Source organism: Myotis daubentonii, chromosome 3, assembly GCF_963259705.1.
Source record: "Myotis daubentonii chromosome 3, mMyoDau2.1, whole genome shotgun sequence".
Lineage (NCBI taxonomy): Eukaryota > Metazoa > Chordata > Mammalia > Chiroptera > Vespertilionidae > Myotis > Myotis daubentonii.
The window spans coordinates 24123056-24148912 of NC_081842.1; the positions used below are offsets into that span (position 1 = coordinate 24123056).

The 25857-nt window shown below is 42.8% G+C and overlaps 1 protein-coding gene across 4 annotated transcripts in view; it reads left to right on the forward strand.

Annotated features, from left to right (window-relative positions):
• The window catches only part of SCHIP1 (schwannomin interacting protein 1), a 118890-nt gene that overhangs the window by 45819 nt on the left and 47214 nt on the right, over window positions 1–25857 (forward strand). Inside the window, exon 1 of one of the 4 annotated variants that reach the window (XM_059686908.1) lies at window positions 17138–17391. The exons of the other annotated variants lie outside the window; for them this stretch is intronic. Within the exon in view, the coding sequence (XP_059542891.1) occupies window positions 17362–17391 (30 nt within the window). The 5' untranslated portion in view covers window positions 17138–17361. Of the gene's footprint in view, window positions 1–17137; window positions 17392–25857 lie in introns of those variants that run through there. 4 annotated transcript variants of the gene reach the window in all.

Below are 25857 nucleotides of genomic sequence, written 5' to 3' on the forward strand. Positions count from 1 at the left end.
AACCACTGGGTCACAAGGCAGTTCCATTTTCAATTTTTTGAAGAACTTTCTTACTGATTTTCATAGTGGCTGCGCCAATCTGCATTCCCACCAACAGTGCACGAGGATTCTCTTTTTTCCACATCCTCACCAACATTTTTTGTTTGTTGATTTATTGATGGTAGCCATTTTGACAGGTGTGAAGTGATATCTCCTTGTGGTTTTGATTTGCATTTCTCTGATGATTAGTGATGTTGAGCATCTTTTCATATTTCTGTTGGCCATCTGTATGTCCTCTTTGGAGAACTGTCTATTCATATCCTCTTCTCATTTTTTAATTGAATTGTGGGGTATTTTTTTCGTGTTGAGTTGTGTGAGTTCTTTATAAAATTTATGTATTAGGTGAGTGGGGGTAAAGGAGGCCAAATATATGGTGATGGAAGATGATTTGGCTTTGGGTGGTTGGCACACAATACAATATACAGATCATTTATCATAGAGGTGTATATAATCTTGAAACCAAATATCTTATTAACCAATATCATCCAAATAAATTTAATTTTAAAAAATTGGATATTTACCACTTATTGGATGTATCATTGGAGAATATCTTCTTCCATTCAGTAAGTTGTCTTTTTGTTTTGTTGTTGGTTTTATTTGCTGTGCAAAAACATTTTAGTTTGATGTAGTTCCCTTTATTTTTTCTGGTTGTCTTTACTCAAGGAGATATGTCAGAAAAAATATAACAAAGGTAAATGTCAGAGATTTTACTGTCTATGTTTTCTTATAGGAGTTTTATGATTTTGAGTATTATATTTAAGTCTGTAATCCATTTTGGAGTTTTTTTCTTTATTTTGTTTTGTTTGTTTGTTTGTTTTTGTTAATCCTCACCCAATGATACTTTTTCCATTGATTTTTAGAATGAAAGGGAGGAAGAACAGAGGGGGAGAAAGCAGGGAGAGAAACATCGATGTGAGAGAGACACATCGATTGCTTGCCTCCCACTGCATGCTCCCAACCAGGCCAGTGATAAAATCTGCAAATCAGGTACATGCCCTTGACCAGAAATCAAACCTGAGACCCTTCAGTGCACAAGCTGACACTCCAACTACTGAGCCACACTGGCAAGGGCTGAATGTTATTCTTAACTGCAAATGAAGCATGATATCAGTCTTGCCAAACAGAGCATTGACTCCTTCCTCAAGAGCATTCCCTACCTGCTTGTAGGAACTCTCGTGTTGTCTTTGCAGGAGCCACCCACTTCCTGTGGTGTGTACATCCAAGAGCGGTAGCCATGGGGTAGAAGAGACCACATGGGCAGGACAGGGCAGGGATGCATTCCAGACTGAATCGTCATCCATCTGGGGATAGATGGCATACCTGCCTCATGCGACCCATGGTGTAGGAGAAGCAAAGTCCCTGCGGAGATTAACTATCAAACCCGGATTACGTGACCGGTGCTAAATGAGGCATCCTCCTGGGCTTTCTGGACTCAGCAGTGTCAGACCTCTACCCTGTGCGCTTGACCCAGATTCAGGATTAATTAATTTATCATCGAAACAGGGCAAGTGAGAACTGAAACTTCAGTAATTCTCTTACTGTGGAAATATAATCAGTGAGGATGCTATATTATAGAACAGCAAATGGTTTCTACAGAGAGGAGCACTTGGATTAGAGACTCAAGTCACATCCAGCATTTCTTCTTCAAACAGGATACTTTTTGGAAAGCCACAGCCTAAATTGTAGGTCGGTGGTTGGTTCTAGCTGCCATTTTCATTTGCTTGATTTCCTCTGTCTAAGAGAGAAAACATGCTAAATTTTTCCCTTTTTTTTTTTCTAGCCTAAACCTCCAGGGTAGGCAGGCAAATTTAAAAGCATGTCTCAAACCCCACTCACCTTTCTACCAGTTATTTTGCATCCTATTCTTTTGATTAGAAAATAAGGTGGAACACTTGATCATCCCTTAAATATAAGAATTCTGACTTTGCGTACTTATCAATATCCTCTTTTATGGAGTGCACGAGTTGACAATATCAAATTGTTTTCTCTTTTGCCAGGCTAGCCTCTGGACCAACAGTCTATCTCACAAGGTAGCAAACTGAGAAGGGGAAACAAACACTGGGCTGTTTTTTTTTTCTTTTTAATTAATTTTGTATGCAGTTGGGGGCAGTGGTCTAGTGGACGCAGTTTAGAAAGGGCCAAGTGTCCATGGGGAGCTGTAAATGAGTGCTTTGCCCTCAGGTCCAGCTGGCACAGCTGGTCATGCCCCGGGGGAAGTCTGGGGGGACAGGAGCCCCTCTGAGCCTGCCAACACAGTTCATTGCGAGGAGGGAGATGAAGCCCGAGGCCTCGCTGCCTGGCTCACCAGCCGGCATTCAGCCTCCCAGGGGTCCAGGTGGGGCTTCCCCGCTGTCTTGAGGTGAGGATATCTCACTTGGCCAATTTGGCCGCGGTGGTGAATTGAACTAACAACAGCTGGTTGTGGGCACACTCCTGCCCTGGATCCCAAGGCCCTGATGTTAGAAAACTTCATGATTTCATTCATTTATTTAAATATTTGCTCAACACCTGCTCTATGCTCAGCACCAGGCTAGATGCTGGACAGACAATGGTAGACATGTCAGATATGGCCCTTGCTCTCTCATGGAGTGTACAGTCTCGTGGAACAAACTGCTGCTTAACTGGCCCGGCCAGAGTGACTCAGTTGGTTGAGTGTTCCATGAACTACCAGTAAAGGCTGCCGGTTCAACTCCTGGTCAGGGCACATGCCCGGGTTGTGGGCTCTATCCCGGGTGGGGGACATACAAGGAGGCAGCCAATCAGTGTTTCTCACATCTATGTTTCTCTCTCTCTCTCTCTCTCTCTCTCTCTCTCTCTCTCTCTCTCCTTCCCTCTTCCTTTCTCTCTAAAATCAATATTAAAAAACCACAAATTAACTGATAGTTACAAATTGTGCTAAGTATTAAGAAGACACTGTGTGTGCTAAGTGGATTTGAGGCAGGACATTATTTAGACTGCAGGTTAAGGAAAGGACAGTAAACAAGGTAATTTACGGGGCGGGAAAGGGAGGGACGTTCAGATTGAGAGCCAACTCTTGTGAAGGCCCTGAGGAGGGCCAGGCTTGGCCTTTCTAGGAATCTGATCCGCAGCCCGTGCGCCCAGCGCTAAGTGAGCAAGAATTTTCAAGGAGCAAAAGAAGCCTGGAGGGTAGAGCAGGGCCTGTGAGGATTTAGGATTTTATCCTAAATGTTGTGGGAAACCAGCAAGGAGTCTTAAACCAAGATCTGACATAATCTGATTTATGATTTCAGTAGACGTATTTCTCACTCACAAAGAATAACTAAGGCTGCAAGTGCTTAATTTTTTTGGCAACAGTTTGGGAAGTAATTAAAGGAGCATGCAACTACCCAAACTATCAAATCAGGGGCAGCTGGGTGAGCGAATGAGTCTAAAATTCGTTTTAAATGATGTTTTATAAATTTATGCCACCCAAAGTTAGGGCCGGAGGCCTGATTGCCTCAGCTGCAGCGACAACTCTGCTGAAATAATCACTTATGTCCTTTGGAAATTTGATTTTAAAAACCTCAAAACAAAACACAAGTAGTTTACCCATCATTGTAGGTTCCCACTGCTGCCTGCAGAGCAGATGTGCGCCCTTTCTGCTGGCTACCATTCCTCCCAGTCACGCCGCCGGGAGTCAGGCCGTGAGCACAAGAGTGGGAGCATTGGCGCAGAGGCAAAACGGATCGAGTTTACTTTTCTAGTTTTTTCTTTTACTTTGAATGTCAGGAATGGAAACAAGCCAAGTCTGCGATCCCTTATCGTCATCTCCGATGAGGAGAGAGGCGAGGTGCTAGGAGGTGCTCTGCAAGGTGCCAGACCTCAAAAGGACTGCTGATTTCCGTCTCGGCTTCTCAATAAATGATGATTAAAAGTCTGAGCACTTACAATAAATGAACACTTTGTTGGCCCAGCTTGTGTCTGAAAGAGGCTGTCTTTGCCCTTCACCGAGGAAAACTGGTTCGTTACGGGGTTTTAGAAGAGTTGCTATTAACCTGCAGATTAATGTTACTGCTCATGAATTATCCGTGACCGATTTTAACCCTCCCCTCTGAGAATGAGTGCACCTGTTAGGAGTAGAGTCACTTCCTAGCTTGTGCCTTTACATTCTGAAAGAATTTATTTTTAAAAGACGAGGAACTTTCTTGAATCAATAACTTTAAGATCAAGGGAGTTAAGGAAATTTTTTAAGGATAGGCTGGCATTTTTATTACACTTCAAAAAACCTTTTATTAAACCAGTGTTTGCTTTCCTACCCTTCAGCAACTAAAATCATTGGACACCTCTTTTGAGGCTGAGAACGAGAAAGATTATAAAAGCGTCCAGGAAAAGCTGGTTTGAGAATCTACCTGAGAAAGCTCTTAAGTACTAAATCCCATTATAACTAAAAGCATTTCAACACTACTCTTATATTGAGGGTTGGAAAAAAGATTTAAGGACCACTAAAGAATTTTAATAGTTTCTTAGAGACTATGTTGAGTTGAGTCATAAATTATTCTGCCTTGTCCAGAGTTCAGTGGTGAACTAGGAAAATACATGAGCTGATGAGCAGATAGTTTTCAGAAGAAATGGACTACATAGATTATTACACATCCCTTCTTTTCATTATTATTTTGTTTTATTCTGTAAATAAGTCTGTCAAAAATAGTAGCTATTTTATAATAAAATTAGCTTTCATGATAAACTGGTGATGCAGGGGGTCTAGTTTTGGAAACATATTTTTTCACAGTCAATATAAAAAGAAAGGAAATCAGTGCCTTTACATTCATGTGTTTATATCAGGAAGACCTTAAATGAAAATCTAATCGTTTTTTGTTGACTCACTCAGTGGCAGTATGTGATGGTATTAATTTTCCTTGTTTTGTTTTCTTTTGGTTGTTGTTGCTTATTTGGAAAACTTATATAAAATAAACCTGATTTAAAATTTTAAAAAAATCAACAGCATGAAAAAAGGGGGTAGGGAAGCACAGGAAGATGGCTGTCTATGAGTCAGCCCAGTTTTTAGTTAAGGAAGTACAGGCTCTGAGATAAGAAGTTGCCCAGGTGCACCTAGTAAGAGGCACAGTCCAGCCCGGAATCCAGATCCGGGACTTCTGATCCACGGCTCTATCACCTTCAGAACCATCAAAGATGGCCTAGATTATAATGTTGGATGTGTTAGCGTTAGTGGAACCTTTATGCTCTTTTTAAAATGTAACTTAAGACATATGTTTATATTTATAACTGATATTAAAATATCATTGTCCTATGCGTAGTTTGAACTGGTTGAAAAACACAGTTGTCCACTAGAGGTCACCTTCCTTCAAGATGAGGGTCAGTCCCCTTTCCTAATTCTCTATTGATCTGGTTTTATTTAAATAAGCCATCACCACCTTAGAGAAGTGAACATAATTTTTTTGTCGTCAGAGATTCCAAATATTGCTTGAGCTGAATGCCCTCATATTGTAGGTAAGGCTACCTGAGCTACTAAAAAGCTGGGAGGGATGAATGGAGGGATGAAGGGAAGGTCTGTCCCCTTCTTTTCCTACACACACACACACACACACACACACACACACACACACACACACACGCACACACTTTGTGCTAGTTCTAGCTTCGCCTCTCTTGACAGATCAACTTGTTTTATTTGGAAAGACTTGTGTTCACCCTGGCAGGTTGTACTACCCTCACTTTTTCTGCCATTTCTCTCTGTGACTCCAAAGTCAGAACTAAATGTAGACTAAAAGAAATGATCTTTAAACATTGACATAAATTTGAGGTGAAACCATGTAGACGTCACCCAAGTTTATCTTTGAGTCAGTTACTATTTTTCCACAGCGTGCGCATTTCAGTCAGCATTGGCCAGAAAATACTATGGGGAGAGGACTAGGACGGTGTCCAATAAACAAGCACTTTGGCAGATTCTATTGAAATATAAACCATCTCATTATTCTAGAGGGCGAGGGAGGCTGCCCGCTATAGCACTGCCTGACACATCAGGTTTCAAACTGTGTCTGCAGAAACCCAGGGTTGCAGGCGGTAATTTTAGAGGCTCATTTTCACCTATTTATATGAACTGCTAAACATCTCGGCCCCAACCCCCACCCCCCAAAATCAAATTGGAAATCAAAATCAAAAGTTCTGAGACGTGAAAATCATTGAGAACAGAGATATCATTGAGATTGTCTGGGGTTTTGGAGAAACGTTGTCCTGTCAAGCTGTGGTAAGAAGATACCAGTTCAGTCCAATTTGTAGAGATGTAGTCCCTCATATCCAGGCAGAGTATTTTAATTCACACCCTGCCCCCCCTTGATATCATCCTATTAATTTGCCAGGTTAAGAAGTTTTTTACAGTCTTCAAAATTGAGCTTGTGAATGTGTCATGGGCCATGAGAGCTCTGTAGTGGTCTTGCTGAAAACTCTTGCATGTCCAAGCAGGAAGAACTATTTGAGTGGTCCAAGAACCCCAGCTTGGCGCCATGCCAGGTTAGGGTAGTGCACATCTGTTTGGCAAATTCTCTCATCAAGCCAAATAGGTGAGTTGTGCAATGACTAACAAATGCCCAATATATCAAATGAAAAAGTCTGGTCCTAGGTTGATGACCTGTTACGGGTTGGGCTACTCTGTCTTAATCTTGTTGACAATAAGAAATGTGAGCGACTGACATGTAATGTTAGTACGTCAGTTTTGAAATAAATGTCTTATTACTTTGTTTTCAAGCTTCTTGATATAATTAATGAAGAATACCCAGAGATTGCCACATGAGCTATTAAAAAGGACTGTTACCATTTCCAAACTACTTACCTGTGTGAAACAGAATTCTCTTGATGTGGCACAAATAAAATAAAGAAAGAAATGTAAAAATACAGTTGGAATAAGGCTAGAATTGATTTCTTCGAGTTCTATTTTTAACTGTTTGTGTTTAACAAAACAGCCTGATGTTCTCATTGAAGGATATATAATCTACATATATAAAAGCCTAATATGCAAAGTGTCCCCTTGGGAGTTTGACCGACCAAGAGTTCAATTGCTCGCTATGACATTGCACTGACCACCAAGGGGCAGGATGGAATGAAGGGAGGCCCCAGCTGGCAGCCGGCAGCTGCTAGGGACCCTACCTGTGCACAGATTTCATGCACTGGGCCTCTAGTAAGTAAATAATATAAAATTGAACTAACAATAATTTTATCTTCATTAAAAACACTTTGATTGTTTTGCATATTGGTTTTCATTTTCAAAGCAGATTCTAATACTTAAAGAAAAATAAAAGAAAGCATGATAACCATTGATTCACACTAATAATTTGCTTCGGAAACTATTTTTTAATATCTGAATTAATAAACATAAATGTAGCCAGGATTAGAATAGTCAATTTACATAATTTACAAGACTCTCAGATAAGTTTCTTATTTACAATTATTAGGATAAAATATTACAACTTCTCTTATTTTTATCTTTCCCTCACTTCCCATTTTTTGGGCTCAGAGTATGTGAGAAGAAGTTGTGGGAATATCCTGACACAAAGCATCATTTGCTGTGGGAAATAACCTTGATGCAATAATGAAACCAAAATGTGCGGTGTTGAGTTCGAGATCATTGTCTCGTGAAATCGAAGAATGAAGTTGCGGACAAAAATGGTTAACGGAGGCAAAGTTTATTGAGAGAAGCCAGTCCTGGAAAAGGTGCACCTGGGGTTCCAGAAGCAGGCCAGTGTCCAGGGCTTCCTTTCCATGTTGCAGCTGGGTGTTAAAGTCTACAAGACCGCATGTAGAGCCCTCTATGGCCATAAGCCACATGGGTGCAGGGGAGCTTATCTCCTGCCATAGGAGCGCCCAGTGCACTGAGGGGAGAGAGAGAAGAGGAAGCACACCGCTTTTTTGTATACATATGCTTGTTAGTCCCTGATTGGTCCTTCCAAAGAATTTTGCCTTAGCAACATCCTTGGGATTGGTTTATACGCCTTACTATCTTGTGATTGGTTATCTGCAAGCTGCCTGTCTTAGCAACATTCATACATTTTAAAGTTCATGTCTCCAATAGTCACCCTTTCCTTCCCCGCCCAGTTGGAGTACCTTAGTAACTCCGCCTAGTTGGGTTCCCGGTTTCATTCTCTCCTCCCTTCCCCTTCCTCGACAACCCCCCCCCCACCCCACCCCCACCAAAGGACCCAGTCCCTGTCTATCTAGTTTCCCTCTGTCTCCACAATAGTAGCTTCCAAGTTCACTGCCAGGCACTCTCCCAGAAGTCTCAGACCAGATTAAGATGCTCAAATCATAGTTCATTAAATCAGTGCATATCAAGCAGCAAGGGCTCCAGATGGAATGAGCTGATATACTTAGTGTGATATTCTGATTTGATCTTCATCCCCATTCTGGCACTGAGCTCCTAAAACCCCTGGAATTTCCTAAGTGAAGGTATCTCTTGTTATGTTAACTAACGAGGTGACTTTTAGAAGGCACCACAGTTTGGGGACTGATTGCCAGGGGCTGCCAACCACAGGATCAGAGGATGGGAACTTTCATTCCCCATCCTGAGGCCCCTGGGGAGGGGAGAGGGCCTGCAGATGGCGTCTATCACCAATGGCCGGTGATTTAATCAACAGTGCCTATAAAATGAAGTCTCCATAAAAACTCTAAACAATGGGGTTCAGAGAGCATCTGGGTGGGTGAACATGTGGAGATTTGGGAAGGGTGGCATGCAGGGAGAGAAAGGTATGCCCTTTCCCCCATACCTTGCCCTACACATCTCTTACATCTGGCTTTTCCTGAGTTGCAGAAGCGCAGGTGACAACCTGGACTTGCAATTGGCATCTAAAATGGGGAGGAAGGGCAGTCATATGGACTAAACCCTTAACCAGGTAGATAGTGTCAGAACTGAGTTGAATTGGAGGACACCCAGCTAGTGTCCAAGAGTTGCTTGGTGGTGTAGGAAAACCCGCACCTCCTCATGAATTGGAGTTGGTCCCAGTGTCACCGGGCCAGTTCCATGCCCGGGGATGGCCCTACCCCAGCACGGTCCAGACCAGGGGTCCTCAAACTTTTTAAACAGGGGACCAGTTCACTGTCCCTCAGACCGCTGGAGGGCCGGACTATAGTTTAAAAAAAAAAAGCTATGAACAAATTCCTATGCACACTGCACATATCTTATTTTGAAATAAAAAAACATTAACGGGAACAAATACAATATTTGTATTTGCATGTGGCCCGCGGGCCGTAGTTTGAGGACCCCTGGTCCAGACCTTTCGCATGTCACCCAACCTCCAGACTCTTGACTCATGTGAGTCAAAGTGAGAATGAGAGCAAGTTTCATTCAGGTAGAGAAAAAGAGGCCAGGACACACGTGCGCCTGAAAAGAAGTGGAAGTACATCTCCAAATGGACTCGGGCCAGTGTGAGTGGATTGCACACTGTGGTCAGTAGTTGGGATTTTATGTGTTTCTGAGGGTGGGATGTTTCTAAGCTTTGTGGTGCCAAATTCTGACTGCACCTTCTGGTTGAGAGGGGACCTTATTCCTAATATGATCCATTCTGGAAATGTCATGGTATCCGCCCCCCTGGACTCTCTACTTATGTCAGTTTTCATTATAATGATGGTATGATGAGCTTTGGATTTGCTCTCTGGTCCGTTTTTCCTCCATCTTGGAATGATCTGGTTTTAGCCTTGTTGTTGTGACTTCTGTGACCACTGCAGGGGTGTCCTGCCATAACCTGTTTCCCTCTGATCATGTGTGGGGGTGGGAGCTCAGGTGAGAGGACCTAGCACCTTAGTGTCCTGTGATGAGGACTCCTGCTTCTTTGTTCCACTTGTTGAGATTTTTCCCTAACTTCTTCCTCACCAGAATCACACTGAGGATATGGTGCAGGAGTGTGGAAGGACCACACTACCTGCATCTTGGGTCATGCAGTATTTGTGTGCCCAGCCTTTCCGCCGCAGCCACCTTCCCTGTTGACGATATGGTTACGAACCAGAGTTGAGGTTTGAGAAAGGAGGCCCAATTAGACAGAAGGTGTCTGCTAATGACACACAACTTGCTTTAGCAGAGGCACGGGGGCGAGTCCCCTGGCTCCCTCTGCAGCTTGCCCCCTCACCTGATGAGCAGCTGTAGATTGTATTATTTGGGCAAATGACACAGAGGACCAGAATGGGTGTCTCAAATGGGCAGCTGCTGTACCGTCAGATGAATATCGAGTGCCTCGTGTGCTTCGGGTTATTCAGTGTGCCGTGACTATTAGAGGATTCTTCAGTCTTTCTATCACTTTCTGTGCTCTGTGCTCGGCACACATGCTCGATCTAGTCTAAGACATCCAGGTGACGAACTTTGCAATACTTAGTACATCTCATGAATTCTGCCTCTGTGTACTTGCTTATTCATTGTCTAAATCTAACACAGTTACCCATTTTACCTCTGTGTGACAAGCTACTACATATTCATTACCTACACTTAACACATCTTATAAGCTTTATCCATTCCATTTGTTTATCTTGTTCTCCTATAGCATTAGTTGAATATTCTCAAGCAATACAGCAACATCCCCTACAACATCTCTTGGGAAAGCTGGTCCAGCCTCTCTGGTCCCACCACCCTAGCCAGCCTCCCTGTCCTTGCAGTTTATAGCATCGCTGTTCCTTGAAAGACCCAATCAAGGGTACTTACCCATCCGTGCTCCTGCGTCTTCCCCATCTTCCCTGCAACCTCCTCCTTCCTTAACATTGGTGGGTAACTTTACTCACCATATCCTCAGTTCCAAGGCTGAATGAACTCCTATCATGTGCTCCTGATCTCACTCTGCCAGGACCTGGCCCTTTCAGTTATCGTCCACTCACCATGGTCGGTTTCTCGCTACTCCTTGGCTCCCTCCCTTCTGCCCACCTATATGTTTAGATCTCCCCCGTCTTAAAAATCAGCCATAATCACAAACTCTCTAATTCTATTACATACTCAAGCTACTACCCTAAAGCTCTAATTCAGTGGTTCTCAACCTTCCTAATGCCATGACCCTTTAATACAGTTCCTCATGTTGTGGTGACCCCCAACCATAAAATTATTTTCGTTGCTACTTCATAACTGTAATTTTGCTACTGTTATGAATTGTAATGTAAATATCTGATATGCAGGATGTATTTTCATTATTACAAATTGAACATAATTAAAGCATAGTGATTAATCACAAAAACAATATGTAATTATATATGTGTTTGCCGATGGTCTTAGGCGACCCCTGTGAAAGGGTTGTTCGACCCCCAAAGGGGTCGTGACCCACAGGTTGGCGACCCACAGGTTGAGAACCGCTGCTCTAATTTATCCACAAACTTTACAAACTACTCTCTACTCAGTCCCTCAACTTCTTAACCACTTATAGCCTGGCATCCACCCCTAAAACACTACCAAAATTATTCTTTTAAGGGAAACTGATGACTTTCCAATAGTCAAAACTAATGGCTTTCGGTTGGGTTTCCCATTTAACTATTAGTCTTTTCAGTTTCCCAGCAGAATTTGAAACCGTTGAGCTCTGTCAGCCTCCTCTCCCTCTTCTTGACCTCTCATTACATTGCCTTGCCTTTCCTGTCTTCTATAGGCCTCTCACATTCATTGGCTTATGCTCTCTTCCCCTGTCTTCAAAGCCAACCAACCCTAGTGTTTCCTACACTGCCATCTCTCTGGTTCTTCCTCTTCTGCCTCCTCCTTTTACCTTATCAGGATTCTTGTGATACATTGGACCAGTCAGAATAACTCAGGATAATGTCTCCATCTCAAGGTCAGTTGATTAGCAACCTTGATTGCCCTTTCCCAGGTGGGGATTAGGATATAGATATTTGGGGGTGTCCTTATTTTGTTTACCATGGAGATGTCATTGTTTCTCATTAGCTCTTTGTAATCGCTTCCTTAATCTAATCCATTTCTATAGCTTCAACTATTCTCTCCTTGAAAAAGACCCCCAAATTCTATCCGTTGGCCTGACTTCTCTTGTGAGCCTCCTGCACCTCCAACTCATAACTTTATGGTGAAAAATAAAAGACCTCATTACTGCAACCCAATCCCTCAGAATTAGTTCCTTCTTCTAACTTCCGTATTTCTTTTCACAGCACCAGTGTTACTCGTCAGCGGTCTCTGAACCTTATGATTCCTTGTCTTGTTTACTCCCCCATGTCTCATCATTGCCTAGGTGCCTACAGATCATTTATCATGGTGTTTCAGGGAATGCATCCCCCCTGTCTTTTCCTTCCCATTCCCACTATCACCTCCATCCTTCAGGCCTCCCTTTATTCCTTGGACTGTTGTTATTGCCTTTAATTAGGAGAGGACAAAAAAATCTATTTCTGATCCTTTCCCGAGCAACTAAGGGCTATTTTACATGTTATTCTCATAGAAATGAAGAAACTGAGGCTAAGAACAATGAGGTAACTTTCTGAAGGTCATAATCATTCATTCATTCAAAAATATTTATCAAGAACCTATTATATTCAAGATACTAGTTTAGATTCTGAGGATAAGAACACTGAATAAACCAAGACCCAAGTGCTGAGGAAATTGACATTAATCTAGAAATAGACATTTAAGAAGAGAACAATCAAACAAACAAGATTATTGCCGACTCCTGGTTTGCCCTAGCTAAGAATTTTCTTCCTCTTTTGAATTCTACTGAGTAAACAACAAAATTTCTTTGGATGCACTTAATTCATTCACTCATCATTATATGCAGCTATTTGTGTATTACCTTATTTCTCTTACCAAAGTCTTTGAGGGCAGAAACACTTCTTCACATGGCACATAATAGAAATTTGTTTCAACTACAGGGTTGTATGAATCAAGGGAGACATTGGGAAAAGCACTTTGTAAACTGCAAAGCCATTTTCTCAGATTTGTTGTCTCGGGTGATGCCAGTTGTATTCTTCTTTGGGTGGCTCACTCAAAGACCTGTTTCTCTCTGAAGTGAACAGGATTAATTTCTCCTACCATTCCTTTTCTTCCATTGCCCTATAAAAAAGCAAAACTTAAAAGCTATATAAAATTTCTTCCTGCCTTTCCAAAATTTCTAAGGAAAGTTTAAAAGGTTAATACTGAGAACAATGACTTTCTTTTTCATCTTCTGTAGCCCGCAGTAACTTATTTTCCCCCCCAACATTTCTTTAATAATATTTTCAAACTGAAAAATGTTTAGGTGAATACCCATTTATGCACCATTCAGACTGAAGAATTCATGTTTTACTAAACTTGCTTTGTCACAGCTTTCCGTCAATCCATCCCTCCATCCATCAGTTCATCTCATTTATTTGATTAGTTTCAAAGTAAGTTACAGACATCAGTAAGTCTCCACCTACATACTTCAGTCTGCATATCATTAAGTAGTTAAAATTTGTTAACAGAACTTTTTTTATTATTTTAAGATACGTTTCATATACAATGAAACGCACAAATCTTAAATATACTATTCAGTATGTTTTTGACAAATGTATACCTGAGTAAGCCAAGTCTTTATCAAGTCATACAGCTTGTGCCAGAAAGTTCCCTGTGTCCCTTCCAGGTCAGTCCATAACCCCAATAATTCACTTTTGAAACTGTAGGCCCAGATGACCTGTGGGTGTGACTTTTTATCACTATATTTACTGTCAAAAAAAAAACAAAACCCTCATTCTGTTGCTATTAATTGCTCTGATTAAAAAATATTTTTTGGATTTAATTACACAATAGTTTGCTTGGTGGCAGAAATAGGAATAATGGTAATTTTTTCCCTTTTAAAACATAACTTGGGTTGAGATTTAAGTAGTACTACACTGCAACCTCACTTTTACTTGATGATAAATTTTTATTTCAAGGCCAGACTACATTGGCTCAGTCAATGGGGGTTCATTTCTCCAAATCTACTCTACTGAGTCCTTTTTAAAAAAATTGATTTTAAGGAGAAAGAAGAGGGGGGGAGAGAAACATCAATTTGTTGTTCCACTTATTTATGCATTTAATGGTTGATTCTTGTATGTGCCTGACCAGGGATCAAACCTGGAACCTTGGTGTATTGGGACCACACTCTAACCAACTGAGCTACCCAGCCAGGACTCCTGCATCCTCATTTAGCATTGTTTCATTTGAACACACTCATAAGGTATAAACCAGAATATCTGGGCTTTTTTCCCCCTCTTACTTTGGTACCTTTTTGTTGTTGAAGGAGGATTTATAGTCTTGAACAACTTTCTTAGGCCTACTTAACGGTGTATCTCTTGAGGTCCTGCCTAAATTTGAAACCCAATACCTCTTATGGGAAGGAAAGTCGTGAGGACTTGGGGAAAAAGAACTGAATCTCTTTGTTATATAACCCGTACTTAAACAGTTCATCAATATTTTTAGTTCAAAAATAACAAACATTACTGTAGTTCGATAAATTATTCTAGCTTAAATGTTCTTGGAACAGCTGGTTTCTGTTTAAAGATTTTTGTACAAGCAAATCATAATTTAAATTGTAACATAAAGTCCTTTCCAGTGAATGACTACAAAGGGAAACTTGCTTAATATATTTCTTTCTTTTTTTCTTTTTCAACTTGTTTATGCCACTTGAGACGTTTTTTTTTTGGTCAGGATTTGGGATACAATTGTCAGAAATCTGTTCTGCCCAGAGCCACCTCTGAGTCACTTCCACTATTTATGGAACAGCAACTGTGAAGAGTGGGATCATGTTTAGGTTTTTTTTTTTTAACAACAGATGATAAATGTCTTCAGGAGCTTATGTAATATGTCGCAGAGCTTCCAGTTTTCAGAAGAGAACAGAGTCCAGGAAGTGGCCTGGTACAGCTTTGGAAAGCATGTTCCCGAGTCTTAAGGTCACAGACTGTCAAAGTAGTAACTTGAGTCAAGCTTGAACAGCCTTTGAAGTTAAAACTGTTCTGTCTTGGAAAGTTGGGATTATGCCTTTTACATTAGGCGTAAGATTTCCATTTCATCTTATTTGCTACCTTGCAAAAGAAGCCTTTGCCTTGGCCTGCTTGTCCTTGCACATACTTGGGATTCCAGAGCCTGCATCTAGGTGGTTGTGTAACAAACACGGCACTCCACACAGACAGCCGTCTCTGCCCCTCTCTGTCCTGCATGGAGTGCTCAGTAGGGAAGCATGGAGGTTGGGGTGGGGGTATGTTGCACACTGTTTCCTTTCCCTGAAAAGTTTCTGTCCTCTTTTCTTCGTCTGAGAAGACTCATAATCTAGTTCAGGCTTCTGCTTCATCATGCCACCTGCCAACCAGGAGGCCTAAAATGTCTTGCACATGTTATGTGCCCTGTCTTTCTGCTGTGTTCCAGGGAGAGGAGCTGTGAGGGTGTGTCTCCAGAATACTTTCCTTTAACCCGTGAACCCAGTGCTGAAATGTGAGGCTGTGCAATCGACATGTGGGCCCTCCCTGCCACCTTTTCACTCCCCTGACCCGGAAGGCTGAAGCCATGCATGTGAGTGTGTCAGCGGCCTTGAATTGAGGTAGCCAACTTTTCTCCTGTTTGAATCTCAAAGAGCAAAAACGAAGAATATTTCAAAAAATAGGTTTTTCTCTTTCCAAGTAACAGAGATGTTTGTTATACAATTAAAAATATGCCACCAACTATTCCAAATGGAAACTCTCACCATTCCTTAAGATAGAGCGTGACATGAACGCTTATCAAACATGTTGATTTCGTTCCTTGGGCAAAAAGTACTTGTTTTTCTTTCTCAGCAGCACAATGAAGGCTGCAGTTATTAATAAGAGTTTTGGGGAAGATAAATTGATAGATAGATATTAAATATAATATCCCTATTGATTTTTTTTTAATCGATGGTCTAAATTCAGTCAAGTTTTTATTGAGTACCGTTATGTGCTCAGGGCCATTTTATTAGGGAACAACAAAACTGCCAATGGCAACAGAGGAAAATAGATAAGAAAATTTTTATTTTATTGTGTTTCTTTTCTTAATCTTCCATCATTAAGCTAGCTTCAAAAATTACAGGCCTGGGTGATCCTTTTTATAAATCCTAAAATCCTAGAAAGGCCTGGAAGCAGTTCAGAAATTGGATCCTTTGGTCCCCAGAAACATGTATGGTCCAACTTGTATTTCCTTTGCTTACCATCTGCAAGTGCAGAGTTCTTTGCATTGCTGCCTGTTAAGCACAGTGGTTGGTTTCGTTAAGCACTAGAGGCCTGGTGCATGAATTCGTGCACGGGTGGGGTCTGGCCAGCCTGCCCTGATCAGGCCAATCAGCTGGGCTGGCTGGGCGGAAGGGCTTCGGGCGGTTGGCCCGCCAGCCTGCCCCCTGGTCGAACTCCCGATGGAGGGGACAATTTGCATATAACCTTTTATTATATAGGATTGGAGATGTCTACATAGTCGAGTCACAGCATTGGATCTATATAAAGATAGATAGATAGATAGATAGATAGATAGATAGATAGATAGATAGATGGATGATAGGTAAACACACACACAAAGCCTATAAAAAACTTGCAATTTAGGTTCATTTTCATGAAATGAATTAAACTGACTTTAATAAGCTCTGTCCCTAAAAAACAAGCAAACCAAAACTATAGGAATAATTATTTCACCTGATTTCTGGTGGACTTAAAAAGCAGGTGAGAGCCAAAAATTAGTGGGGTATCAAAAGAAGTACAAAACAATATTTTTTTTAAAGAACGAAGATCCTTCATTTCGTGATAAAGTTGACACACACTTCATAAACTCAGCGCAGAAAACATCCTTTCCGTGTCTGCATTCAGAGGGGGTCGGTTTCCCTCTCGCACGTTAAAAGTTCTGAACTGAGCCCTCAGGCCTCTCTGTCTATAAGCACCATCCAGGCAACCTCTGTGGGAAGGCAGGGTGATGCCGGCGGGGAGGGAGGTGGGGTGATGGGGATGGGGGGGGGGTGAGAAATCTAGTTCAGCCTTGATTTGCGCCCATCTCTCTCCCTCGCGGGCCTTTCCCCTTTAATGAGGACTAGAATGTTTCCACGCCCGTTAACCGCCTGCCTACAGCACCAGAAGGTCACCCCAGCCCCAGCCCCAGCCTGATCCCTTTCTTTGTGCCGCTAATATAATTGGCTGATTGTGCCAGTGATGAGCGCCCCCTCCCCCAGCCCGGTCCTCGCTCCATGTTTGTGAGCCTCACTGCTGGTTTCCGCGGAGAGGGGAGAGCAGCTCAGCTCGGCTCAGCCCAGCTCGCTGCGCGCCTCCCGCACAGGCGGTGCCACTGCGCAGGTTGGTCGGGAAACAGCATCCATTTTCCTCTGCGGGGAGCCCTGCCTGCCCAGGGCGTGCTCTCCGCCGCGGGTGCCCCGCGCGCTCCCGCAGCCTCGCAGCGCCGTCCTGCTTGGGGTCTGCGCCCTAGGATGCACTGAGATGGTGCATCAGGAGAACTGCTCGTACCAGGTAAGATTTACAGCCTGGCTGCGAGGCCGGCGTCCTCTGGGAGGCGAGGGGAGGCCTTCTTCGACAAGCAGCAGGTTGCCTCTCCGGATTTTCCAGGGATTTGCCATCCTCCACTCCTGGCCTCCATCGCATCCAGTATCTGAATTGTAATTAGGTTTTCTGGGACTAATGGGGCAGAAAACACTGTTTCCTTGGCCTTGAAGGCATATGTGAAATCCACCGAGGTGATCTGTGCTTGGCGTGTTCTGTCTGCCTGCGAATAAGAGGAACTATTTCAACTGTAATTGAATTTAAGGGGCTTGGGGTGAGGGGGGCGGGGGGGATCTAGTCCGGAGAATATGGTGTTTGCTCATTGCATAGGATGTGAGTTGCTTCACGTCCAGTTTTTAGGATTGTCTTTAAGGAAATGATGGAAATAGGAAGTAATCGATGATCTTAGAAATTTTCAAAGATCAGCCAGCGTATCTGTGATATTTAAAGTTGCACTTGTGTTTCCAAACTTATTTTTACAAATAGATTGTTTTTACGTGGTTAGTGAATAAGAAGGAAGGTACCAACCCGCATGCATAAAAAAAACTCCCAAGTAGAAAATGTTTTACAATGCATATTCATCTATATGCTAATTTGCTGTCTGGAGTTTATGAATTAAACACTTCGATGCCTCCCAAAGACCAGTTCTAGAGTGTTAATAACTCCTTCCTGGGTGGAGACAACATGGCAAGGATCCTCCTTGTAAACAGACAGTGAGAATGTCCTCAGAGAAATTGCTCTTTGCACCTCTGGCATGGCTCATCTAAGTCCTGGATAGGTAATATCGGGCTTTACTCAGCTGACCGAGTTTAGAAGCTCTGAGAGACCAGCGCTCTCACTCAACAATGCCTCTTCCTTGTGTGAGGTAGGTTACCTGAGACGAGCAGGTGTTTCTCCCCAGGTCAGATTTCACAGGGGTAAATGCATGCAGGCGGAATAGGACATTTCACAAGACTTTCAGGCAGTGGTTTCCCGGGTAAGTAAAGTGTGCCTGTAGAATATATTTATCCACCTCTTTCTCTGCTTCATAATTGCAATTTTGTAATTATAGTAGAGTATTTCCCTTTATGGTACATTTAGGTCCATATAGAGCCTACGTATCAAGATGTGTGCTTCACAGAAATTCTTCCCAAGAGAAAGGGGTCAAGATGCTGAGGAAACAACATTCGCACATGAGACAGAGCTCGGGAGTGGAGAGTGTCAACATCTCTGCAGACCCGGCCTACTTCTGGCACGGCTCCAGATGATTAAATGACTATCATAATTAAGATAATTTTTCTCCTCTCTTTTTAGAGAAACTCTGTAATTTAATTTTTGAAAGGCAAGCTACTCCAGGATGATTCCCTATATCTTTTCATTAGGTTGAACACGAAATCACTGTTTTTCTAGGTCAAACATTGGTCAAATGTCAGCAGTTTCATCTGGAAAGGAGGGATGTTGTTAGCCTACTGCCTTTTCCAGAGGAGGACAAACTGACTTTCTTTTATATGATCTACAACATGTAACACTGTCATTGTGTGTTTGATAGTTTTGAAGTGTTTATGGCTCGTTTTCACAATGCAGTTAAGGGTATCAGGCACATAGTCATAGTCGATAGATCTTGCACCTCCAAGGATTCTGTGGTAGAACTACCTTCATTTGTTTGTTCTTTTGAAACACCTCCCTTTATCCCCTTTATCCGTAGCTCAGCAAAGACAAAAACAGTAACCTGGAAGCAAAGTCTCGATCTCACTTAGACACCTGAATCTTAGAACCCAGCTGGCACCACTGAGATTGGATTCAGAAAGGGCAGTTTCTCCAAGTCCTTGGCCTGATGTTATCACAGTCACTCGTGATGCCAATATCAACAGTCTGATGTGTTTCAGAAATTTCCCCCCTTGGGGATGATGGCATATTCAATTATTTATTTTTAAGAATGATAATGTCGTGGGTTAAAGCAACTTCCTGAGGTTAGCATTGCTACTGACTAGATAGAATTTATTTCTAGGACTGATTCCTTTCCTACCATAAAAGTATACCAATGTTTCTTAATGGAGAGTTCATGAATGCGGCTTCAGGGGCCATCCCCTCCCCTCCCCCCAAATTCCATGCTCATTTTGGTGCCTATGTCTAGATGTATATTATCATTATATTATCATCGTCATCATTATCATTGCAGCAGTAATGGCCTCCTAACTGTTCTTGCTGCTCTTGCCCTTGAATGATCTTTTAAAACCTAAGTCAGAGCATGTCACTCCTCTCAAAATCCTGCTCAGAATAAAACTCTGGGCCACCCAGGGCCCTGTTTCCTCTTAGAGTCCCCTCCCACATTCCCCCTTCCCATCATCCCCCCTCCCTCCTACCTGGCATATGCTGCTCCACTTAGGGCTGCCAGATTTAGCAAATCTCCTACAGTGTTTGAGACATGTGTATTCTAAAAAAAATCGTTCACTGTTTATGAGGAATTCATATTCAACTGGCCATCCTGTGTTTTTCCTGTCAGTATCCCCCATAGCTTATTCAGGTCTGCTCAAATGTTACCTTCTCTAGACTTATGTCAGCTTCCAACTTTCCAAATCTATTCCAACATCTCTGTTACACTTATGTAACTTATTTGTATACTTGGCATTCATTACCATCTATCAGAGTACATATTGATTTGTGTATTTTCCATCTCCCTCACACCATGTAAGCTCCATGAGGGCAGGGATTTTCATATTTGTATCCATATGCTTTCCCAGTGCTTAGAGCAAGCCCTCAAGTAATATGGATGGATATGCCTACTATATATAAAGTACTATAGCATCATGGTTTCTTTTTATAAAATTTTCTTTATTGAATTGAGAGAGAGAGAGAAAGAGAAGGAGAGAGAAGAACATAGATTTGCAGCTCCACCCATTGATGCAGTCACTGGTTGATTCTTGTGTGTCCCCCAACCGGGGATGGAACCGGAAACCTTGGTGTATCAGGCGGATGCTCTAATGAACTGAGCTACCAGGCCAGGATATATAGCACCCTGGTTTCTTATGTTTTGATATTGTCCTCCCTCCCCCAACACCTGCCGTTAACCTGAAAGTTCTCATTGAGGGTGAAATGATCCCCATATTTCCTGTTGCTTTTCTTATCTGGGAAATGGGATTTTTCCTACTCATCACCCTGGCATGGAAGTTGGCAGGTCCCCTGTGAGAGGCCACCTTTCTGCATAACCAGGTCTGTTACCAGAAATTAAGAGTGCGCTCCTTCTCTGGTGCACAGCAGGGACCCCGTGAAGGCTGGAAAGCAGCCAGGGAGAACCATGCACCACTCCCGCTCTCAGTTGTTTGTTGCTAATATAGGAAACTGTAATTGATTCTCGTATATTGCTTTTCCAAGTAGATGATTGCTTTGAAAGAGAGTTTCACTGCTACCAGGAGCCCGAAAACCTCGGTTGCAGGCGTTTTACAAGCACTGTGCATAGAACAGCTTCGCCCAAGGAGGGACCATCAGAGAGGAATGCTGGGGCGGGATTTTCTGTGGTGGTTGTGTTTCTAAAGGCTCTCACGTCCTCGCCATGTACTTATCTCCCTCGGATTTACATTAGTGAAGAGGTTACTGAGGCATGTGTTGTCATTTTCCGTGGTAGCCGTGTTTAGATGAAGCTGTGGACCTCCATCTTCCAGACTTGGGAGGAAGCCAGCCTCTTCAGGAAAGAGCCTCGCCCACAGCTCCGGGCCTGGCAGCCTTCTTATGCCACATTCTTCTAAACAGCCCCTGGTAGAAAGCCTGGCGATATTGTTAATGTGACAGCTCAAGTTGGGGTCAGAGGGTCCGTTTTGCTTCAAAGCTCCCAAATATTTTCTCCTCTTTCCCAGCAGTTGGTTTTTGGGGACTTGTGTGTGTGTATATACAAACAATGACGTGCTTTCATCCCTTTCCTTCCATCGCCCCAATTGTCCTCGACCACCTCAGATACAGATCATGCCCTCTCATTCTTTGCTACTGTGGGAATCTAGCCTTGAAAGAAAAGAAAGTAAGGTGATATGTCAATGACTCTCATCTCCTTTCTCCCTGGGGAGCTTAAAGAGGCTCTTCCTCAAACACACGCCTGGTCTTGAGGAAGCCCGGTAGAAACCTGGAATGCCTCCCCATTTTCCGTGGGATTCAGCCCACACCCCTTTGCATGGCCTTTAAGGCCTAACCATGACCTGAACCCCCAGCTGGACACAGTCCTCCCTCCAGATCCCACACTCCTGCCCCTCATTGCCATCACTGCTTTGCTTTGGTTCCTCAGCTTGGTACAGTGGTCGGCAAACTGCGGCTCGGCAAACCGCGGCTCGCGAGGCACATGCGGCTCCTTGGCCCCTTGAGTGTGGCTCTTCCACAAAATACGGGCTCTTCCACAAAATACCGACTTCTGCGCATGGGCCACGAAGTTTCAATCGCACTGTACATGCGCGCCCGCACATGGTATTTTGTGGAAGAGCCACACTCAGGGGGCATGTGGCTCGCGAGCCGCGGTTTGCCAACCACAGGCCTGGTATGTCTCCTGCTCACACTGCACCTGCTTCGACCTGTTGTAGGCTGATGCAACTGTCAAGGCTCAAAGGGCACCTTCTCTCGGGTCCCCAGTCAGAAGTTCTCAGTGCACTTTGGTTTTACCTCTGAGAATCCATTTGCAGCGAGTGACATATAAGCCTGTCTCCCCCATTAGACAGCAGTCTTCTTGGAGGCCAGAGCCTTATTTTCCTGTCCTGCCCTACACACAGAGCGTGTGTTCGATGCATGTCTGTTGGGTTGAATTGCATTTTCTGCGGTTGGTGATGTTCTGAGTTCTCAGGATCAGGATTTACCATCACAATACCAGGGAGAACCTTGGATCTCCGCATTGCAACAGGGAGTTAGTTGGTGAAGCTGACCCCAGCAGTCCAGGCACCTGGCTTGTGAGCCTCTTGGCCAGTTGCCAGCATTTCTGACATCCCATCTGCCAAAATGGGGGGCAGGGGAAGACAAAATGAATGAGGCAAACATCCCAGCATTCCCAGAGGCAATGCATTAAGAATATACCTCCGTACCTACTAATCCTTCACCCATGAATTTTCCCAAGGTGAACCTCATGGTCTGTCCCCAAGCGCTTTTTCAAAACACCTGTGATAGGTTGAGGCAAGCACTCATATCCAAGCTGCCTTTCTTAATATGTTGAATTTTGCAAAGTTATAATAAATATTTTTACCATACGGAGGGATAACTTAACTGCCTCCTGTTAAACACCAAATTTTTCTTGGGCAAAATGTTTCGGCCCAGTGAAAGTGCTATACCCAGCACATAAAATAAAAGGTGGCCTATATTGGTCTGAAATGATAAAGCTAGGGAGTATATCAGTTTAAGTAGTACACCCAGATGTGAAAATTCTTACTAGAGAGAGTAGTAAACAGCCTTCACGCTCAAATTCTATTGGGTTATTTAATGGTTAACGAAGGAAAGGAAATATATTCTATCCCCCCTGACACCAGGCCAAGCGAGGGTTCATTTCCCAATCCCTTGTTCCTGTGAATGAGAAAACAAAGGTATCAAATTTGAATTCATTTAAGATTCCGCCCAATTTAAGCCTGTTTCATCCACAGCAGGGAAAAATATATTGACCTAATGGAAAAGGGAATTTCAAAGCATTGTAGTGCACTATTTGATGCAGGCGTTTACAGCTAAGTTCATTGGAACAGTTTTCTGTCTGATTCTATAAATGTCTTTACTGGAAACATTTTCCCTATAGTCAGTGGTGTTGGATAATACTTTGTTTTCATTGTTTTGCCTGGGTATAGTTGTGTTTTGCCTTGCTGAGATACAGTGTGTTTTTCTGAGGAGGCAGTAACATATCTATCACCTTAAAAATTAAGAATTCTGGATATATAATTCTGCACTTGTTTTTAGCCAAGAAAGATATCTGAAAATCTAGTTTATATGTCTTAACACAGAGGGAACAAAGCAATAAATGTCCAAATGAAAACAAACAAAAAAATCATCTCAACAGAGCTACATTACACACCTGATCTGAAATAGAAATTTAGTAGAAGCTCAGACATTGCCATTTAAATAGCACTTGGTGCCTCAAACATCAGGATTCGGGCATCCAGTGATTTTAAGAAATAAACATGCAACGCCTATTTAAGCCAAACATCTAGTATTTTCTCTTGGAAAGAGGGTGGTGTTGGGGAAGACAGGAAATGGGAACATCTCTCTGGTACATGTCAGTACATTCATGATTTTTGAAGAGTAGAGACCCCATGTCCACACACACACACACACACACACAACCTTGGGTAACTAATTCCAACTTCACATGCATCGAACACACACTCTGTGTGTAGGGCAGCATTAATACAGCCATCTCCTATTATTTATTTACATCCACTCTGCCAAGGGAAGATTTGGTGCACTTAGTATTCTCCTTTGCACTATCTAAAAGCATCAGAAATTACCAAGCTTCCTGAAATAGAAAGCACTTTGACAGAACTGCTTGAGTTCAGAAGAAAACAACTCTCAGAAAGGCATAATGACAGTCAGCATAGGAGAGCCAGTAATGGGGAAAGAATGCTCAGAACACAGAGAAACGTAGTGAGGACATGAATCCTGGTTCCGTGTGGACGCCGTGCTGTGGCCCACAGTGACCGCAGCTGAGTTCCTTGTGCTGGCACAGAGATTGGGCACAGAGATTTATGTCTGTGGTCCTCAGCATTTTAATGCAGGTGACTGTTTGGCACTCTCTGTACTCCCAACACCGTCACCTCCTCTGCCCCACACTCCCAATGCCATTATTTTAATTTTGTAACATACACTGAAAAGTCCATTTAAAAATTTCCCTGCATATTTTCATGGCTCATCTAGCTATCAGAGTGCCTTAATTGAGAAGCAAAGCAAAGGAGGTGGGGAGGTGGGTGGAAAGAGATCAACCAAAGAACTCATATGCATATATGCATAACCCATGGACACAGACAATAGGGTAGGGAGAGCCTGGGTGGGGGGTGGGAGCAGGATAGAAGGAGTCAATGGGGGGAAGGGGATCTATGTAATACTTTCAACAGCAAAGATTTAAAGCAAAGCAAATATAAATGAACTTTGCACAGAAGAAAAACAATTAATTTGAAAAAAATATGACAACTCAAGTATCACTTTGTATAGCAGGTGGAATTTGGATGTTCAGGCTGTAGGGCAGGCAGTGGATGCTGCAGGCTGAGTCGGGATGAATTAGAGTTCCCATCTGTGAACTGGAAAATCTTTTGGCAATGCCTAAGTGATTTCCCAGTAATGTGGTCAGTGTTCTCAGAGTCAATAATTTCCACCAGGGCCCGATAATGATCATTTAAAAGCATTAGCTCACGTGATCAATGCACCTTGCAGTTGAGGGCATGGCTTGACAGGAAACTGAAGCTCTCCGGTCCAGTCCTTGAATTTCAGGGCAGGGGAGAGGGTGAGAAAAAAGCCCTTTAAACCTCAGGGATTGTAAGTGGCTGTGTGTATGTTTTCTAAGGGATAGCGTCAGTGTCTGGGCCCATGTTAAGCCAGCACCATTCATTTTGGAGAAGGAACCAGAGAAACGTCTCTGTAGAAAGGACGTGAGTGGCTTTATCCCCTTGTTTGCATAGCTACTGCAAATCCACCACGCATTGCATACGGCTCATCTTCCAGTGAAGTGGTTTGTTTTTTCCTTTCCTGTATTCATTTGGACCTCTTGGGAGTGAAATTAATTACAGTGTTGACCCCAAACATCTAAAGTCAGAGTCTTGCCACCAAGCACAGAAATATGATCTAACGTAAAAGAATAATGGCTGTATAATAAATTTTTGCAGGGTCTGGATCTAGGCTTCTAAAATTTAAGGTGCATTCACAAATCCAAGAGCTGTTTTTAAAAATGTGTTTTCTGATTCAGTAGGTCTGGGTTGGGACCTCAGAGTGTTCATTTCCAGTCAGCTCCCAGGAAATGTCAGAGAACACACTTTGAGTAGCAAAGCTGTAGAATACATCACAGGTCAGTCCACATGATAGGAAATCACCAGATATTTTAAGTTGGTACAAGCCACCCAGACAGCGGTGGTACAGCTCCTTCTGTGAGCGTGTCTGTGCTGAGCACCTTCTGGGGGAGGATGCAGAGAAAATTCATCACCACCGGGGGCCACCCTGCAAGCTCTCGCATCGTGTTTCAGGAGGGATGTTCTGTCACTTGCCTCTGGGTAGTGCTTATTAGAGAATCACTTATGGCCTGAAAAGGCGTAGTGGGTGGAGCAGAATGGTGTTCATCCTTCACTTAGTGCAAATCCTTGTTGCTGTTGTTTGGCTGGGAAATTTCATCTTGGATTTTGAGGTGCCTTCTCCAAAAGAGAATATATTATTAATGTGTGTGTGTGTGTGTGTGTGTATATATATATATATAGTCAGTATATTATTACTGTATATTAATTTGAATATGTATATACATATACATAGTTA